Raw genomic sequence first — 19746 nt, forward strand, 5'->3', positions numbered from 1 at the left:
GATGAGAAAGTTGATAAAATTAGATACGTTCTCCGTCACAGCCCCATTGCTGGACACGATTGGACGGCCAGGATGGTTGACCTTATGTATTTTAGGGAGGAGATAAAACCGGCTGGGAGCTGGATTGCTCGGCAACATTGATTTTACAAAGAACTTTGAAAGAAGAAAATATTAACACACACACAAAAAAATGAATAGAATGTGGCGCCAAACAGATACGAATTGGTTAATGAGAATGAATAAGGCGCGAAAGACATAGGTTGTGTCAAATGTTTCTTCCGAGTTGAAGTTTTTTTGGCAGACATGTCATGTAAAACATTGCGCCCGGTTCCCTGCATAAGGGACAGGCCGGATCATATACGTCGGGGTGCCATTTGCTCAATGTGACTGGATTGGGCAGAGTGTTAGTTTGCATTCTCCGAACTATGCATTTTTCTTCCCTACCGCGATCCTTTCTAGGTACGGTAACACTCTTCTTTCCGCCCTATAGTATTCTGTGACGTCTGCGTAGCTTAGTAGAGGGTTTTACAAGAGAGTATGACGGCTCTGTACTCAGGACTCGGAAAAGTGCGGCTAGAGTCTGAGTTAGCCGAGTCATTTACTGGCGTGTTCCTGTGTCCAAAGGTACAGAAAATCAATAAATTGTTCGATTCTGCTTCTTTTAGTGTGTTCCAGCAGGGTGGCGCACAAGGAAAGCGCCTGAAAAATGAGCAGGCAGGCTTAACGCGTAACGGGACATCAGTATGTGAATTGTGTGGTTTAACGTCCGGAAGCTACTAATGGCGCTATGAGGGAGCCCCGCCGCGGTGGCTCAGTGGTTAGGGCGCTCGACTACTGATCCGGAGTTCCCGGGTTCGAACCCGACCGCGGCGGCTGCGTTTTTATGGAGGAAAAACGCTAAGGCGCCCGTGTGCTGTGCGATGTCAGTGCACGTTAAAGATCCCCAGGTGGTCGAAATTATTCCGGAGACCTCCACTACGGCACCTAATCCTTCCTTTCTTCTTTCACTCTCTCCTTTATGCCTTCCCTTACGGCGTGGTTCAGGTGTCCAAAGATATATGAGACAGATACTGCGCCATTTCCTTTCCCCAAAAACCAAATATTATTATTATTATTATGAGGGACGTCGTAGTGGAGGGTATCATATTAATTCAGACCACCCAGTGTTCTATAACCTGCGCTGACAACGCACAGCGCACGGAAGTTTCTGTACGTCGCCTCCATCGAAATTCGGCCGCCACGGCCGGGACTGAACCCGCGATCTAAAGCCACAGAACTTTTGCGGCGGGTCGTAATGCGACATGAGGTCACAGCAACCTTGAGGTATTTAACGCACCCTTTAAAAAAAAAGAACGAGGAGTCGGGTTAATTTTAGCAAGGAAACATTTTGGCAAGGAACACTTCTGTTACTCTCTACCATCACTTTGAATAGTTATGAATGCATTCCTTTCGATTTATTCACTTGCTGTGTTAGCAAAGCTGAAGCCATGTAGTCTAACAAGGGAAATTCAATGTACTCACTGTGACGTTTTTTTCTTTTGGCCGGGCTATCTTTTTGTGTGCGGGCTGATGTGAACTGATGTGGTGTTTCGGTCAATTGATGTTTATATTGTTTTCGTTTCTGTTGCCTATAACACTTCCTTTTTGCGTGGGGTTGCTCTGTCGTCAGGCTGCTTACTGGTAGCATTGTTTCCATCACTTTCATTTGTTGTGTACAAGATAGAAATAAAGATTTGATTTGAAATACTTACACCACAGATTTAAGCAGTTTGCTTCTCTGCTGTTGTGCCCTACAGTAACGCCAACGTTTTTTTTTTTATCATCTCTAAAGCCGCAGCTTCTGATTGAGCATTGGGTGTGATTTTAGCGTGACGTGAGACAGAATAACGTTTCTGAAACGAGACATTGAAGGCTGGCAGATTTCGTAGTACCCCGCTTCACCAATCCGCTGAGAAAGTAAATGGCCCCTGAAGAAATTCTTCCCTAGAAGAAATTACCGCAGCTCCACGCCTGAACGCACAATACGTCTGTAGCTCCGCAAGTTGCTTAGAACTTCGCATTAGAAGCTAGAGTATGCCTTAATCAGCTCATAAATCCCTGAATCCTGTCAGTGTACACAGGATGTTCCAGGAGCATAGAATACAAAAACACACACCTTTTGCAAAATCTACGGCCGACAAGGGTAGAGAGAGGGAAGAGGGGAGGAGGGGTTTCTACACACTCCCAAAGTGAACGGGGGGGGGGGGGGGGGGGGGGGGGGGAGAGAGCCTCAGCGTGGTTGCCAAAGCAAGTCCTCTTGTCGAAACGTTTGCAAGCACCCCTCCCCCCCCCCCCCCCCCCCCCCCCCCCCCCCCCCACTCCGTTATTCACTTTGTGCACGGTCGACAAAGGTAGCTTCAGTTTTTCAAACACTGATAATTTGTTTAATTATTATTTAAACACCATTTTGTAGCACATTACTAAAGATCGAGCCAAGCAAGTCACTTCATTAAAGGTTCATACTTTGTGGCCCTCATGAATGACATTGCCAGTCGCCAGCTATAGAAAGAACTGGAGTTTTGTAAGTTTTCGGTTAAAACGTATAATACCGTACGTGGCTCCGACACCGCTTATTCCGTTTACTTCGAAAGGGATTATGTCTGTAAAAAAAGAAAAGGTGTTTTTATGGAACGGATCGCAGTGAGTGTATCGTCGTGGCTCCCAACGTGCTGAGGTTAGGGACCAAGGATACCGTCGTGGCCATGGTCCGCGGCCAAACCCAGAACGTGTCCATTACGCTGGGAAATCACCCGTCAGGATTCGACGCTTTCTGCAGCAAGAACCTGGTCGTGTATGCAGGTGAGTGGGTGTGTTAGTCTTAGTCAAGCGTTTTATCAACTGAGGAAGTTCGAATAGCGCGACGGAAGGTCATGACCTTGATTTTCACCCACATGCTGTCTGCGCGCGCAGGTAAAGCGGCCTTCGCGGAAGTGTTGGTGGGTCCGGGTGATTTTCCCCAGTGGCCGCTGACCAGGGGCCAAGCACGGGTGACCCTAGCCGTCAGCTGCGGGTCCCTCCGGACACGGTATGCGAGACTTCCGGTGAGCGAAGACACTGGCGATCTCCACTTCCTGCAAACCGACAAGCCCATCTACCACCCCGGCTCCACGGGTGAGCGTTCGATTTCCTGTAGGGGTCAAACAGCTGTCTTTTTTTTTTTCACAGCTAGTAGAACTTTTCTCTAGTTTGTCCAAAAGGTTGCAAAGAAAGTGGAACAGGTTTATGGGTGAATTTATCGAAAGGCTAAGATCATAAACGCCAAGCTCGGAGCGAGCAGTTGTTTTCGAACTATATTTGGTCGCCACATCTGTAGGGTGCGTCTTTAATTTCACAGTTGCACCAAGTAAATCAAGAAAATGTGCATGCTTCGCACTGAGGACAAAAATATAGTCAGTTCTTCCATGAGCTTAATTAAGTACAATTTAACAGCGAATCGCCAGCACCTCACTTCCTTTTAAACGCCAGCCCAGTGGACGTAAACCGGACTAGCAGCGCCGCTAGAAGAGCATACTGTGCACAAGGATACGGCAGCATTAATCAAAGGTGTTGCAGGTTGTTTCTTATGTGAATAGAAGGACTTACACGAATAGCAATTTCCAACGAGTATTTTCTCGATTTCCACTTTTCCCATGTGCCATTAGTAGACAACATACAATAAAAGGGCTAGAAATCCGCAAGCGATCTCTCTCTGCTGCTGCTGTCTGCATCCCACGCTGGCTTCGGTATTATAGGCGAGACTGAAAGGACGCGTTGCGAATGAGAAGTCCAACAACAACAACAACAACAACAACAACAACAACAACAACAACAACAACAACAACAACAACAACAACAACAACAACAACAACAACAACAACAACAACAACAACAACAACAACAACAACAACAACAACAACAACAACAACAACAACAACAACAACAATGACGACGACGACGACGACGACGACGACGACAACAACAACAACAACAACAACAAACACTCCGGCTACCTAACCTCTTTTTTAACCTCCTACGTGCCTAACAACAGTGTCTGTTTTCTCAGTTTCATCCAACTTAACCAGCTTCGATGTCCTCACCTTTTTCAGCCTGTCCCTGGCAGACGAAACGATCCAAAACAAGGCACACGCAGTTCTAGCGCACCGAATTCGCATTTGGTCTAACTGCGCGAATCGACCGTCATTATCTTCTTGAGTTGGAAATCAGATGCAGCATCAGAATGATGCTTCTTGTCTGTTTGTGCCACTGGTTACTGGTGCACACATGGAAGGTTGTGCGCCCACTATCTTCAGCTTCGCCCCATCGGTACTTGTGGTTACCACCAACACCCCATTCGAACCAGAGAGTGCCATAAAATGAATTGAAAACTGCCCTTCTTTCTGAACGTCTCCAATACATCGGACTTGGTAATGTACGTTACCAGCATATTACACGCTCCTTCATGCTGCATTTTCACTAAGCTAACTATATCCTCCTTTTCTTCGCGGAGCGTTTGTTACGCCAAAAATTTAGTTGAAGATAGAGCAGCGCGTTATACGTGCACTTCTCTTTTGTTTAGTGTTCAATGGTAGCTCTTTTCTCTATGCTCGAATTGCTCGAATCTTTCTTTTTTTCATTTGACGCAGTTAACACCAGGTCTATTGCACTGGACGGATCATTGGTGCCATCACCAACGCCTTGCAAGCTGGAAATTAGGGTATGTACTTTGCGACCAATTTTCGATAGAGCTAGGATTTTTTCTTTGTGCCGTAATAATAACATAATAATGATATAAGCCACATCACAAACCTGTCGCAGCCGTTATTTCTTCATTTTAAGTTCGTGAGAGAGCAGAGGTGGTGTCTCAGAAGAAAACTGGGGCGTGTTGAGTGTGAAGCCACGATCAACCTCATGCAAAAAAAGGAAAATAACTCCAACAGAAATTCACAGGCATATGAGGAGTTTTCTTAAATTTTTATTTAAAGGAACTGAGAAAAATGCGAAAGTTCTGTATTCGCATAAACCTCAGTGCTGTGCACGCTGTTATATGATATGTTTTGCACATAATTTAGAGCAACTACATATACAGCATACACTGAAAAATTGTGCAAATAATATTAGCATGTTAACTTTCTATTTGGCTTTCCTTGATGTGAAACCATAGATCTGCCTTAGTTTAGTTTTTATTTCTATGGTACTAAACTTAAACTCAGTTTTTTTAAATATTATCTAAATGATGATGCTTTGAATTGGGTATAAAAACAATCAGAACATCCATTTTATGCATTCAGGGGCCGGCACGAAAGGCTGTGATTTTATTGCACGCATACTGAACATTCATTTTACTGCTACTCCATTTTCTCCTTCATCTTCATATCCCCTCATCCCTTTCCCCCAGTGCAGGGTAGCAAACCGGTTTATTCTTCCCGTTGACCTCCCTGCCTTCACTTCTCCTGCTTTTCTTCGCGTCATCAGAACAAAATTATCGCCATCACGACAGTGCCACAGGCGGGATTCTATTGCAGTGGCTCATACAGTTGCGATTTTAGATTTCTTGAAACTGGCGACAAGCCAGCAATATCGCCTGCTTTCCTTTCAGACAACCAAGCCGTAGCAAGGTCGTTCTCAGAAGAAGCTGACAAATTGGGACAGAAAAAAGTTTGATTTCAAAGAACGCGAGGACTTCAGAAAGACATGGATATTCGAAGCCCGTACCATCAAGTGAGTCATGCCACAGCTTGCAAACATTGCGTTTGGGGGCTGTCGTTTTGAGGGCGTTAATTTTGAGACAGTAGGTCTTAAAATTAGCATGCAGAAAACCAAAGTAGTGTTCAACAGTCTAGCAAGGAAACAACTGTTCACAATTGGTAGCGAGGTGCTGGAAGTGGTAAGGGATTACGTCTACTTAGGGCAGGCAGTGATCGCTGATCCGGATCATGAGAGGGAAATAACTACAATAATAAGAGTTGAGTGGAGTGCATATGGCAGGTTCTCACTGCCATGAATGGCAGTTTACCAGTGTCCCTCAAGAAAAAAGTATACGACACCTGTTTCTTACTGGTACCCACCTACGGACCAAAAGAGTAGCAATTTGGTCCTGTTGTTGGGTCATGATGAGGTGTTGGTAGCGCGACGACACAAGGACACCGCAGAGGAGTGGACGGGACGAGCGCAAACTTTCAACAGATTTATTGAAGTATACGCGGTACCTCACGGGAGCCGCCACACATGCGCTAAGCCTCATTCGTAAGAATGGTGAAAATAAACTTCAAGGGCCAGAGTAGTGGGAAGTGTGGAGACAATGAATAGATAACCGATTCTTAACATCTCAGACAACGCTGCTCTTTCTGGGTCACAACTACTGAGGGCGTGCTTATGCATCTGTCACTTTGAGCGATCGTTGCCGCTCGAAACAGCTCGCGTTCGAGCCTTCCTTCGTGCCGACCGATTATCCAAGTGTTTGTCACCAGAGGGAGTCATTCGCAGTCCTTACAATGGGGTGGTAGACTCGAGCCGTAACCGTTGCGTAGTGAATTGTTATGCTCCCTTAATCGGTCGACCCGCCGCGGTGGCTCAGTGGTTAGGGCGCTCGACTACTGATCCGGAGTTCCCGGGTTTAAACCCGACCGCGGCGGCTGCGTTTTTATGGAGGAAAAACGCAAAGGCGCCCGTGTACTGTGCGATGTCAGTGCACGTTAAAGATCCCCAGGTGGTCAAAATTATTCCGGAGCCTTCAATACGGCACCTCTTCTTCATTTCTTCTATCACTCCCTCCTTTATCCCTTCCATTACGGCGCGGTTCAGGTGTCCAACGATATATGAGACAGATACTGCGCTATTTCCTCCCCCCCCCAAAAAAAAAAAACCCAATTATATACATAATCGGTCGTTTAGACAGCGTTCAGACAACACCTTCGTCGCACGGAACAAAACTTTCTGCATGATTCTTGCAGCACCCAGAAATCTTCTGGCCCTCGCCTGTCACCATGCTGCACGGCGCATTAAAAGCGACAACGACATCAAATTTTGCTGCAATTCTCTTGATATTATGGGACACACGATGCACGTGCGGCATGACAATGAAGCTTTTTTTTCTTTTCCTCTTCTATGCGCCTTTGCAAGGTCTTTTTATCGTTTTTATCACCGTTCCCGCCACGGCGACAATCACGTTAACGGGGTATCCAGAAGCTGAAGCTTTCGTTTGTCTTGAGATGACACGATTTCAAGAGTGCTGCACGAAGAGATGACGTAGCTAGTCCTTTTTTTGCTAGCTTCGAATGGGCTGAGTCAAAAGGCAGCAAAGACTTAGTACGCGGCGCATGAAGGAGAAAATGGTATTTAAAGTCTCGAGTAAAAAAAAAATAAAAGACTGACGTTCACTGCTGCGTCTTCGAGGCGAATGCTATACATGCTATTCGAACCAGTAGAAACTTCAGCGCACGTTTAGGACCACATTTTACGCACTTATTTGCCGGCAGCGGCGGAATTAGATGCAACTCTTGTAAGGGTTGGTCCTATTTGGACAGCGATATTATTGAACATTTTTACCAAAAAATTGCGGCCAGTGCGGTTTTTTCACAGAAAATTTCACACTCTTCGCGTGAGGTGCATTCCCTCTAAACTTGCAGCCGCAACTTTCAGTGCTACCTTCCATGAGAATGAGGCGACGTGCCACAGCCGGACTGGAGGTGAGTACTACCTCGATGGTAATAAACGCGAACAACCCGGCGCCAACACGCTCCGCTGTTTCAATTTCTTTTCACCGCGTTTTAACTTCGGTGATAGCAAAAAGACCCTAAACTCGTCCATGATACATTATAGAACGGCTCTAACGTCCTTTTCGTACCACCAAGGTAAAAGCGCGATGAAAATAAATTACTACAGCGGGGCGTGTTGGCGCCGGGTTGCTCGCATTTCTTTCCATCGAGGTGCTACGTGCGGTTACCGCCGCTGTGGTTAGACCGATCGTGGTCGAACAAAACCACTGATGACCCGCCGCGGTGGGTCAACGCTATTTTAACGCGAAAGCGTTAAGGGCCCCGTGTCGCACAAAAGCCGGTGTCGTCGGCGGCGTTGGCCGTGAGCGAAAAATCCATCCTCCTCCTCCTCGCAATGTACGCCACTGCCCCAACAGATAGCGCGCGAAGGCAGCGCCTCCCGCTCGTCTCTTTCGGGAGCATGCAGTGGGGCCGTGCGGGCGCACAGGAATCACGCGGTGAGCGGCGAACAACGCAGCGCACATCCAAAGCGCGTTCACCGCGAAGCTTGCGGCTAACTGCCCGTTCGTTCGGCGTGGAAGCTATGCTGGCGTTCATGGCATCGGGTTTGTCAAGAACGATGTGCCGACGAACTACGACTGCAATTGGAGTCCCGCGCGTTTCGGCAATGCACCAGGCAGCGCTTCTACGTGGTTTGCCGCTCCGCGCGTCCGTCTCACCGTACGTAGCAGAGCGATCTGTCTAACGGGCAAGGCGTCGCGCCGTACGGGCGGAGGCGTTCCGTGGACTACCTGGCAGTGCTGCAACACGCTGTCGAGTTCCACTCTTAAAGGCGAAGCTTAAGCGTCTTACAATTTTTTTCTTCTTGGTTATAGCGCACTACTCCACAAGTGACAGACGACGATACACACGCAACAAAGCGCGAACTCACAACTGTTTATTAGCCATGAAACACTTGTCCTTTTATACAATCTAAGCGCATGGTGTGTGCGGGTTTTATCGCGATGAAGCACATGTCACTGCATCTCTATCGGTTCTTGATTAGTGCGATTTCTGCTTCTGTCAAGGTTACGCGTTATGAACGGCAATGCCATTGTCGTTCTACTGTCGAGTCCGAAGACGCGGGATCAGATCTCGATCGCCGCAGCTGCATTTGAGTGGAGGCTAAATGAAATAAAAAAAAAACGCTCATATGCTGAGCGATTTCAGCACACGTTAAAGGACATCAGGCCAGTATTTCTGTTTTGTCGAATTTTGGTTGCGTGCAGAAAGAAACACGGCCTCAAAGGCGAGATCAAAACCGGAGACCGACAGATGCATTCTAGGAGGGGTCGACTCCTTGACCCTTCGTTCCACGGGCGGACCACGCATTGACATCTCTGGGGCAGTGACTTCACTAAAGGCTGCAAATTTGAAACTGGCAGCGCTTGTGTTTTTTTCTATCATCCCGTCTGGGGGGGGGGATCCGACTGTGCGGCGGCCTGCTCGTGGCACCCTCCGCCACCGGAAACGGGCCGGTGTAGTTTCGGCTACTAGGCTTTGTTCCGGTGGAACGCCAGCTATGGCGATGGGTTGGCCCGAGCCCATCCTCTGGGGATGCAAAAACCCATGGGAGTGGCAGCGACTCCCACGCAGCGGCGAAGGCCAGCTGCGCCCGTGAGGCCCGATGCCTGAGCGGGGCAGGCCTGGTTATATCACCAGGCTGGACCCACGGAATCCGGCACGGAAGGCATGTCAAAGGTCAAAAGGTTTTAAAATACATGCAACTAGCCTCCGCACGCAGGGGCGTTCGCTGCTGGCGGCCGACGCGCCGGTTTCTGGCTACGGAGAGGCCAGGTCCGCGCGTGGGTTTACATCAGCCAGGCTCCTTGGAATCGATGTCTTCGGGGAGGTAGCCTTCGGGGAAGCGCAGGCGGGTCCCCCGGAGGTGTTTAGTCATGGTGCCGAGGGCCCATAAGCTCGCGACCTAAGCCTCTACTGGCCGGATCACACCACACATACTTCCGGTGTCTGAAAATCCGCGAAAAGCACGCGACGGCAAGTAGCTGGCAGGTACGAAACAAACCCTCAAAGTCGTGGAGGAGCCCGAGGGAGCTGACCCCGGGTTAGGTTTTCCTGTCTCCGGCGGTGGGAGCCCGTTGCGTTTGTGTGTGGTCGGGCATCCCGAGAGCGGGGACACACCATTGGGCAATCTTGACACCCTCCCTGTCCTGGCCAGTCAGGCCAGTAATAGTCGAGAAAAATGAAAGATCAAAGCAAAAACTCGCTGTCCCCATTCACATCCCAATTCCCATAACCCGTTCATCCAACCCCTTCCGCTGCGTCCCAAGGGAGGTCAAGAGAGTCTCCCCGGGCCCGCTCCCCCGGCTGTGGGTCGCTATGTAGCTTTTTACCCTCTCCCCCATTTTTTTCCATTTTCTCACCTACAGGTGGCAAATTATATCATTGCCTTCGGGCCTTTTCATTTATTTTCAGATTGCATTAAGCCTTTTGTACGTCAGTGGTGCAGACAGGGGCTTATTATTTTTCATTCTTTTTAGGCTACCCCAACCTAACAAATGTCATCCGGTCTTCGCGCTGTTACCAACGTGATTAAGAAGTATGCGTGGATACGGTGGCCGCAGCTGGCAAAGGACAGGGTTAATTGGAGAGACATGGGAAGGCCTTCGCCCTGCAATGGGCGTAGTCATGCTGCTGCTGATGATGATGATGACCACACACACCATGATGGCATCAATTTTAACTGTGTACCTCATAGCCTGAGTCGCTTTGGTAGGTTAAACCCCAAAACTAGAATTTTAACTGTAGCTGCTCTTAGCTCTGGCCTCAGCTTTGCGTCAGCGCGCCAAAATGCGGCGGTGCCAGTAGGAGCACGGCATCACGGCTTATGCTTTTCCGGGAGCGCCGGCTATGGTGGCTCTGCCGGTGAACGTCGCAACGCGCCAAGTCGCCGCTGTGCCAGGCTGCTCCAGTGTATATGTTTGTTTACGAAGCCGGCGAGATGGCGTGGATTGGGTATATATTAGCACGAGGCAACGCGCGTTGGAATACGTGCATTCGAGCATCGGAGAGCTGGGAGTCCATTCAAGCCACAGTGGTCAACATTTTGGCGTCTGTACTAGAAACGGCGAAAGGCTACGGCGCGTGGCTAACCGGCTTATCCCCCAGAATCTTCAATCCCCAAAGAGGGATCTGGCGAGCTCGTTATCGGCCAACCCGCCAAAAGTTTTACGTGCCGCGGAGGCCGCAGCAAGGCGACACAAGCGATCGAGAAGAATCGTAGGCTGGGGCCGCAGAAGCAGACGCCAAGCGACTTAACGCGAAGGTCCTGCAGTTCGGGCCCAATAAGCGAAGTCACGCCACGACCCTGCAGTACGCCAAGGCAGAACTCAAGCGGGGCGACGCATCGGGAAGCCAAGGCATTCGCCAAAACATATGCGCCAAAGTTTCTGGAGAATCCCTTCGGCTACATCTGCTCGGTATATGTGATCGGTAGTGGCTAAAAAAATACCTTCTAAACTTAACATGCCTGAAAAATCCTTTGCTTTTACACTGTATCGAACTTTGAATCATTCTCTGCATTCACCGCATAGTGACCACGGTGTAAGAATAGGTGATATAGTAACTCTTCTGCGTTTTTTTTTTTTTTCAGCGCTGCACACGGTGCACAGTGACTGCCTGCACGGTGCAGAACAGTGGCAGGACACTGGTGCACGAGCGTTTTTAATTTTTCTTTATTAGTATAAATGTGCGTCCCCCCCTCCCCCTCTTCCCCAAATGCTTTCTCGCTTCGCTGTCTTCATTTTCGCCGGTCAGTTGCCATGGCCGGCACCCATCTATTTCTCAATTTTGAATTATCTTTGTTTTTATAAAACAACTACATTACCGGGCGCCACTGAGGCGATAAGAAGAAACATTCTAGGCAATACAGTAGAACCTACAACGGTAGAAACAAACATTTAGGGTAGCACGAGCCGCGCAGTCGCTTGAGAGGTTGGCCACAGCCAAGACGAGCCATCTAGGTTCGAAGCATCGTCGGCATCGTTGCAAAAATGGAGTGTTTTGCACGTTGCGTGCTGAGGACTGCTGCCAAAACTTTGCCACTTCTTCGAGTGCACGCTGTGCCTAGGGTTGCTCAAGTATGTGGGTATAAACGATCAGTTCCAGCTGTGCTGAAAGAGATGAAAACTCGTCGAAAGATAGCAGGCCCAGAGCCGCTACGGCACCGTTCCGTCAAGTTGGAGTGGAACTACGACGCCGAAATCTACGCATTTGCTAGGCGCCTCGGCGAGAGCTGGTCCGATATCACACTGCGCCAAGCATTCGTGGAAGAATCCTACGTGGACCGCGAGAAGAAACAGCGAGAAGATTTGGGGATGCGTTCGGAGAGCGACGATTTCAGTGCCGACATAGGCCTAACGGCTAACACGCAGCTATCGGCTGCTGGCAGGGATCTCACTAGCAGCTACGTGCAAGATTACCTTACGCACGCGTTTCCCGACCTTCCTTCGGATGGCGTCGAAGCAGTAAAACGGTATTTGTTGTCGGACGCTACACTCTCGCAGGTTTCTAGCAGTATCGGTACTTCGGACTTGATCATGTGTGCAGACTTCCCCCCCGTGGAAAAAACGCTAGCCAACGTACTCTTGGCTCTAATTGGTGGGCTGCTAAAAGACTCGGGCCTGGAGCGAGCTCAACTGTTTGTGCGAGACTTTGTGCTGACACAGCTTTTGGACAAGGACTTGTGCGATTTGTGGGAAATACCGGATCCTCACGAGAGGCTGGCCACCGTGCTTCACGACGCTGGTAGGCCGCCAGTAGAGCCGCGTTTGCTGTGGGAGTCCGGAAGGAATACCCTGGAAGCAAGTTTTTGTGTCGGCCTGTACTCGGACAGACAGTTGCTTGGTTACAGCGTTGGTGAAACGGTGTCCATCGCCCAGGAAATGGCGGCGCGTGAAGCGCTCCGCCGTTTTTTCGGACTGTCGCTAAACAGCAACCCTTTGGTGCTGGGTAAAATATCGAAATCGCTACCTGGCGATGCCACACAGCAAAGCTGCTCAACGGCAGCAGCGCCATGATGCAATAGCGTTAAAGCTGCTTATAAATGTACATATCACATATCTCTTTGTAAAATGAAGCTTAGCATTGTTCTGTTACAATAGTTGGTAAAATAAATGTTAGAGAAATATTTCATTTGCTCTTAGTGGCTGTCCAGATTATGCTACAATTATCTTGTACAACATGCATATGAAACAGTTGTTACAAAACAGTCTCTAAGCAGTCTGAATGGCACAGCTGCTGCATAGTATCCAGAGGTCAGCAAGTGTAGTGGTGCTTCAGAAATGCTGAAGCGCCTACATGTTGAAACACTTGCACTACACAGTGCGCAACCAGCCCTACCTACCTCCCAGTTCCTGCCAGTGCAGTCTATTCTATTCGTATTCATGTAAGCTGTGTTCTGTACTGTAAAGCCACTTATTGTGCAGCCTTGTAACTATGTAGCAAAGATCTTACCTGTAGCCTTGCAGGTTTTAGAAAGTGAAAAATGCACTGCACAGCTCATGCACCAAGTGGCCCCTGGTACATTTAAAAGGTTCTGGGATGTACTATTATGATCAGGAACATGGGGGTGCGTGCCCGATAGCCTCGAACCCTACTTGTAGCGATACATGACGGCCGTTTTCAGAAACAAAGTGGAAGGGGCGGTGCGTTACACCATTTTTCAGAAGCTAGCAACGCAACAGAACCCTTTCCACGATGTTGCGAAAAGCGGCCATCGTGCATCGCCACAAGGAAGATTTGAGGCTGTCTGCCATGCGCTCCTGTGTTCCTGCTCATATTGCTCTTGATGGTACCTTTTGAAAGTACTCTCTCCACATCAAAGCACGTGATTAGGGCAGCCATTAAGGCCAGTGAAACACATTTTTAGCTCATAATTTCTCACATAGCCTCCAAAATCCTGCCTTTTACCACATTTGTTAGACCAATGAACATGGCAGGTATGTACAGGACTGGCACTGAAGAAATGTGGAACTTTCTAACCTGTCAGAATGAAAATATAATTGACTTGCTCCTGATGCCTTGCCTGGAATTCCTTTAAATGAATTTACATGACCCTGCTATGGCTGCCAGTTCCATTGCAGGTAACTGTGGTATAGCCAATGCACAAAGTGGACAGGAAGTAGCACTGGAGTTTAGAAACCAATCGGTCCGTTTCTTGAGAGCACCGTGCCTGCTCAACAAGTCTGCCATATGCAGAGTGCTTACTTCTGTCTTAACTTGGTTCTTTCCCCCTTTCCCTTTATATCCCCGCCGATCTGTTTCCCCTAGTGCAGGGTAGCTAACTGGTACCTTTTCCTGCTTAAGCTCTCTGCCTTCCCTTGCCCTCTCTTTCGGCCAGCTGCATGTTGTACCTTCCAGTTTACTCAACACTGCGACATACTCGTGCACTTTGCACTGGAAATTCAGAACGGTTGGAATGTGCAGACATAGCACATATTTCAGCAAACAAGGTCACACACAGTGCTTCTCAAAACATCTGCAATCCATAGATTTCAAGTCATGGAAACATAACTGTGGGCTGTCACAACCATGACATTTGCTTATGGCCTTAACTACTCAAATGCTGGTTGTTGCACTGCTCAACGAGACGGAGCACACACTTCTTACCAGCCATGCCACCGGCTAGTTGAACAGAAATTTGTACCAAACCTTCCACAGGTGCTGCAGGGTCAATGAAACATCTTACAGCAGGACCAATGGCAGTGACATTTGTTCATAACGAAGCAAACTGCTTGAATTATTCTAACAATAGCTTTGCACTTGAAGAAACAAGGGATGCCACCATGTCTTTGGCTGAGGAGTTTTACATTATTGGTCTGGACTGCCAAAGAAAAAACTGTGCTCAAACTTACTTTGCAGGAAACACGCAAGTGGTGCACCTAAAAGTGGCGTACCCAGAAGTGGCATTAAAGAAATCTTGCCACATGCCATGCCGCATGAAATTTAGCACTACTAACAAAGAAGCTTGGTTGGGAGCACTTATGCCTGCCTTTCTATGCAGTGTAAAAAGCAACACACTCACTCTTCTACTTCCGTCCTCATTTTAGTGGCTACTAAGTTACTGTACAGAAAGACGGATATTTACATTTACTCTAAGTCATGCTGTTGCACATAACAGCTATCAATCAAATGCAATTACAAGCCAGTGTAATAACTGTAATTACATAAATACCAGATAAAGCATCCTTGACCGAGTTCTTGCATGTTAATGTGGCATCCTACAGAAACCAACATAAACCCAGTGTCAGATTTGTGGGGCACACGAGTTGTGAAAAAGGCTAATTTTGTGCAAGCTACTGCATGTAGCCTGCAATCAAAATATGTAGACTGTGCCTTAGGGCGAGAACTCTCCACAGAGCCTATCATTTTTAGGTTGTGTGCCTAGGTTATGCAATACGATTTTTTCGGCGACATGTAGGTATGCCCCACAGACTTTTGCACTAGGTGTACACTAATGCACCATTGGTTAAAAATGGTAACATGGTTTGTTTTTAAGCCATTTCGTTGAGCACTTACAGCACTCCCAAAGATCTAAATACAAATAGTGTACTGAAAACCTATGACCAATGCAGTACATGTGGGCACTATGCTCTGCAATACTTTGTTGTCAAAAAAGACCAGCGACGAAAACGGAAAAAAAACCTGTATTCATCATCTGGACACAAACTGCATCCTTGACTACCCCCTGCTTGCCATCGTAGTAGCTGAACTTCAAATTGTACTCTGTATGCAACTGCACTGCACAACTATGATGTGAAAGTGGTGACGAATGCGGCAGCAGATGGTAGGCCTGAAGCTATGTAGCATGTTGGCAATACGTCGTCTTGAAGATGAATGCATCCTTGGTAAACCACACATCTCCCTGAAAAGGAAGCGCGGCTGCTGTAGAAATGAAAAACGTCCCCCATTATATGACAAGGCTTGCTCGTGAGGCTCTTCACATTTACATGCCGCAAACTTTAATGTGGGCATGGGCACTTTGAGTGCCAAACGCATACTTGCACCAAACACTGGGCCCCTTTCTCGTGGACAGCTCAGTGCGATGTCTTCTGCAGCTGCTTGAAACATTGCGCTGTGAAGCCCGAAAGTTCATCACCAGGGAGTCGTCAGTGCTGCTGCCACTAGCTCAACGTGCAGGCCCCAGCCTGCCCATTTTCTACATTGTGCGCTATATACATCAAGCCAAAGAAACATGACGATGATGTGAACAGCATCCAACACCAAGCACAGCACATGCTGCTCAGTACCTCGGCTGGAAATAGGGCGCACTCCGTGCCTGCCCACCATAGTGCCGATATCGCGGACTAGGGGGCCTGCCTGCATGCCAGTCAGACTCGTATGCACCATACCCTTCTTGAAAGCGCTCCATAGGCCTGGCACGCATTTCATAACCATAGTACCCACTGCCTCGGCCACGCATTCGGTTACCACCGTTGCTCATGGCCTGTTGCTGTTGTTGTTGTTGTTGTTGTTGTTGCTGCTGCTGCTGCTGCTGCTGCTGGTGATGCTGATGACGAGGTTCTCGAGAAGAGTAGTAATCACCTCGCTCCCACATGCTTCGACCATCCATGAGGTTTGCTGGCGGAGACCGGTCCAGCGATGAGCGCATCTGGACTGTCTCTATCTTGGCAGGTGCCGCATGGAAGTCTGAGGAGAAGGAGTCGTGCACATTAAACTCTGATGAAGATGGAGAATCTTGAACCCGGAATTCTGAAGATGAGTCTCGGACGTGAAATTCTGATGATGATGACTCATTCATCCTGTACTCAGATGATGGTGACTCCTGCACTCGAAATTCAGACGATGACTCGCGCACTCGAAATTCTGAGCGTTCTCGTGTCGTGTAGTCTGAAGTCTCGTGGAGGCGAAATTCAGACGATTTTCGCTGGGAGAAATCAGCAGAGTCTCGAAGATTAAACTCGGATGACTCCCTCGTGGTAAAGTCTGATGGTTCGCGAAGACGAGCCTCCGACGGCGATTCGCGCACTTGAAAATCTGAGACAAGGCTTTGCTTTGCAGTATCGGGAGAATCATGCATGCGCCTTATGTCTCGCACTTGAAAATCTGAGACAAGGTCTTGCTTTGCAACATCGGGGGAATCAAGCATGCGCCTTATGTCTCGCACTTGAAAATCTGAGACAAGGTCTTGCTTTGCAACATCGGGGGAATCAAGCATGCGCCTTTTATCTCCTTGACTAGCCAGTGGAGGCGTGAGTTTCAGTGCAGGTGCTGTTGTAATGGCAGACTGGGCAGGCAGGTCCAGCTGCAGCTTGGTGTTATCGTTTCTTTCCCCACGAGCAGTTGCAGGTCCTGCTGTTTCAGCAGGGCTCACCTGCGGCTGGACTAGAGTGATGAGATTGCTGGTAGGCTTCTTGCGATGCATGCTCTCTGCGTGCTCTTCGTCACCAGACCCGTCATCGTCCAGCTCCATGTCCGTCACGTCAAAGTTCTCAGAAACGGGGATCAGGTAATCTGCAGATGGCGAGGGTGGCGTCTCCGACCTTCCTTTGGGAACTGCGCCGCCACTTCGATGAGCTGCCCCCGTCACTGTTTGAATTGGCTCAAGATAAGCCTGTAATGCCGGCGGGAGAGGTGGAGGGGCCAGGGCAGGTGCGTTCAGTGGCGACTGCACTGCTGCTACAGGGCCGCTTGCTTTTGGTGACGCCTGTGCCCATGTCTTGGGGCTTGCAAGGCTTGGTATCTTACAGCCAAAAGCAGCACTGACCCTTGGCTCTGGAGAACCCTGCATTGTTATGGGTTTCAAGGCATGAACACGCATGTCAGAGTCCAGAAGTGATGCAGCCTTTCTTGCAGAGTTCTCGTCAAGTACAGGCGTCCCTTGTCCGCTGTTCTCGTCCTTGAGAGGCGTGTTGCCACTGTGTACTTCTGACAGTATGGCACCTGGCCTAAGGCCTGCTGAAGCATAGGGAGGAGAGTCAGCCCGCTTGGGTGTGTTACTGGCAGAGCTCGTGGACGAGAACAGCCCTCCGGGTATGTTACCCATGGTTTGCATCAGGTTTGATAGTCGACTCTCAAGTGTGCTGGGCGCAGGCATGGCAGCGGTGAGTGGGGTTGTGTTTACTGCAGGCAGCACAGCCCTGTTTTCCTGGAACTCTTGGTTGAAAGCATCCAGCCATGATGACAGCACAGTTGGACCTGTTAAATAACCAAAGAATTTTTCTGCATGAATATCACAGAAGTATGACACTACTCACAATGCCTCTACTGTGAGACCATGGAGATGGCCTACGATTTGCAAAGGATAGGAGATGCAACACAACACTACTCTTCATAGTAATTTATCCTGCATGCTATTTTCTTGCTGCATTGCATAGTCATTCACACTTATCATCCTTAATTGTAGCATTTGACAGGAAGCACACTACAACTCGTAAGTCCCAATTAAAATCGCGAAATTTCAGCGCCCATCAAATTTCAACACAATGAGGTCTAAAGAAAGATAAACATTAAGCCACTCACTCTGAGACATGAAGCTGCTGAGTGCTGCAGCATTGCCCGTAGCATTGCTGGTTGTTGTAGAGTCTCCCGTTTCTGGGACGACCGGACTGAGTCCGTCAGGAGAGCCTTCAGGTGAGGGTGCCGAGCCTGGTGAATCAGCCGCTGCACCATTCCCTGTTAGCGGCACTTCTGCAACGGAGGCTAGACAAAAGAAATCGGACACCACACATCACAAATAGCACATGACTGCATACCGTTAAAAGGGGCCCCTAGACCACCTGCCATCAATGCTTCAAGACTTTTTCCCCTGGGTCTCCACCCTCTCCTTTCAGCACTATTGCAATGTTGGAAGCTACAGGAACACACCGCATTTTGGTATGTGCAATGCTCCACCCAGTGCTGAGCCAATTATACGCTGTGTCGAGTCTTCTAAGTCTCCTCTTTCAATAATGCACTCCTTAGAGTGGCGTCGGCATCTCTGTTAATATGAAATTGTTAGATTGTTTATGAATTCGCTCACTCTGAAAAAGACCCCCCCACCCCCAACACTTTTCGGCTAAATATTTTAACACGACAGCGTTAAGGAGCTGGTGTCGCAGAAAAGCTGGTGGCGTTGTTGTTGGTGTTGTTATATCCTCCAAATAAAAAAACCTGTGGAGAACCTCTAAATAAAAAAATCCTGTGGAGATATGGAGAATCGGACCCAGGTCTTTCAGGCTGAGAGGCGAGCACGCGCAGAATACGCTACAAAGGCTCGTTTGTTGAACTGAATAAAAGTGGACCTAGTAAATGTGCTGTGGTCTTCTTTGTGTACTAATGCGTCTTTGTGAAATGTCTTTGTGTACTGATGCGTACATGAATAATACCCTAGCAGCGCTGCAACACGCTGCCGTGTTCCACTCTTAAAGGCGAAGCTTAAGCATCCTCCAATTTTTTGTCGGACTCCGGTGGTCACAGCACACAGTTTCGTGAACATGCTCTTGAAAGAGTTTTCCCACGTCCTCAGAAAAGAGACAAAGCTACGTCAGAAGTCAACACCAAATGCCACACTAGTGTTGTGCTGAATGTGTGTCATCATCTGTCGGCTGGAAAGGGCATGTCAAAATAGTGTGTTGCATAACCACGGCATGCTAAAACATGATTATGCCAACAGCAGAGCACTTCAGTACAGGAAAACAGGACTCAATATGGCAATACAACTGCACTTGCTGCAGAGATTGTGCATAAGCAAGCGTGCAGTGGGAGCGTGTGATAAAGCTCTGACGCAGAAGAAAAGGAAGAAATGAAGTGAAAGCAAAACACTTTATGCAGGCCTTAGAGAAATGCAAACAGACTAGAAAGTGAAATTGCAGCACTCACTTGATCACACTACAAAATAATCTGTGCAGCAAAACAGAATGGGCACAGAGCAGAGACTAGAAGACACTGGTGAAAGCATACCACCCATCACTAAGGACCACAGACTAATGAAAGAGCTCAAGCCTCTTGCATA

General features: G+C 48.4%; 2 protein-coding genes across 3 annotated transcripts in view; one reads left to right on the forward strand and one right to left on the reverse strand.

The window, feature by feature from the left end:
* Window positions 1-11716: 11716 nt before the first annotated feature.
* On the forward strand, window positions 11717-12911 carry mRpL44 (mitochondrial ribosomal protein L44). The gene has a single exon (XM_077659611.1). It carries the CDS (start codon window positions 11786-11788, stop codon window positions 12809-12811), a length of 1026 nt encoding a protein of 341 aa, XP_077515737.1. The 5' UTR covers window positions 11717-11785; the 3' UTR covers window positions 12812-12911.
* A 2510-nt stretch (window positions 12912-15421) lies between these two features.
* Window positions 15422-19746, reverse strand: part of LOC144125866 (uncharacterized) — a 43864-nt gene continuing 39539 nt past the window's right edge. For both annotated transcript variants that reach the window (XM_077659613.1, XM_077659612.1), the window contains exons 9-10: window positions 18276-18455; window positions 15422-17951 (exon numbers count right to left, since the gene is read on the reverse strand). In XM_077659613.1, the coding sequence (XP_077515739.1) occupies window positions 16036-17951; window positions 18276-18455 (2096 nt within the window). In that variant the 3' untranslated portion in view covers window positions 15422-16035. The remainder of the gene's footprint in view (window positions 17952-18275; window positions 18456-19746) is intronic.

The sequence above is a fragment of the Amblyomma americanum genome, chromosome 3, assembly GCF_052857255.1.
Source record: "Amblyomma americanum isolate KBUSLIRL-KWMA chromosome 3, ASM5285725v1, whole genome shotgun sequence".
Taxonomy (NCBI): Eukaryota; Metazoa; Arthropoda; class Arachnida; order Ixodida; family Ixodidae; genus Amblyomma; species Amblyomma americanum.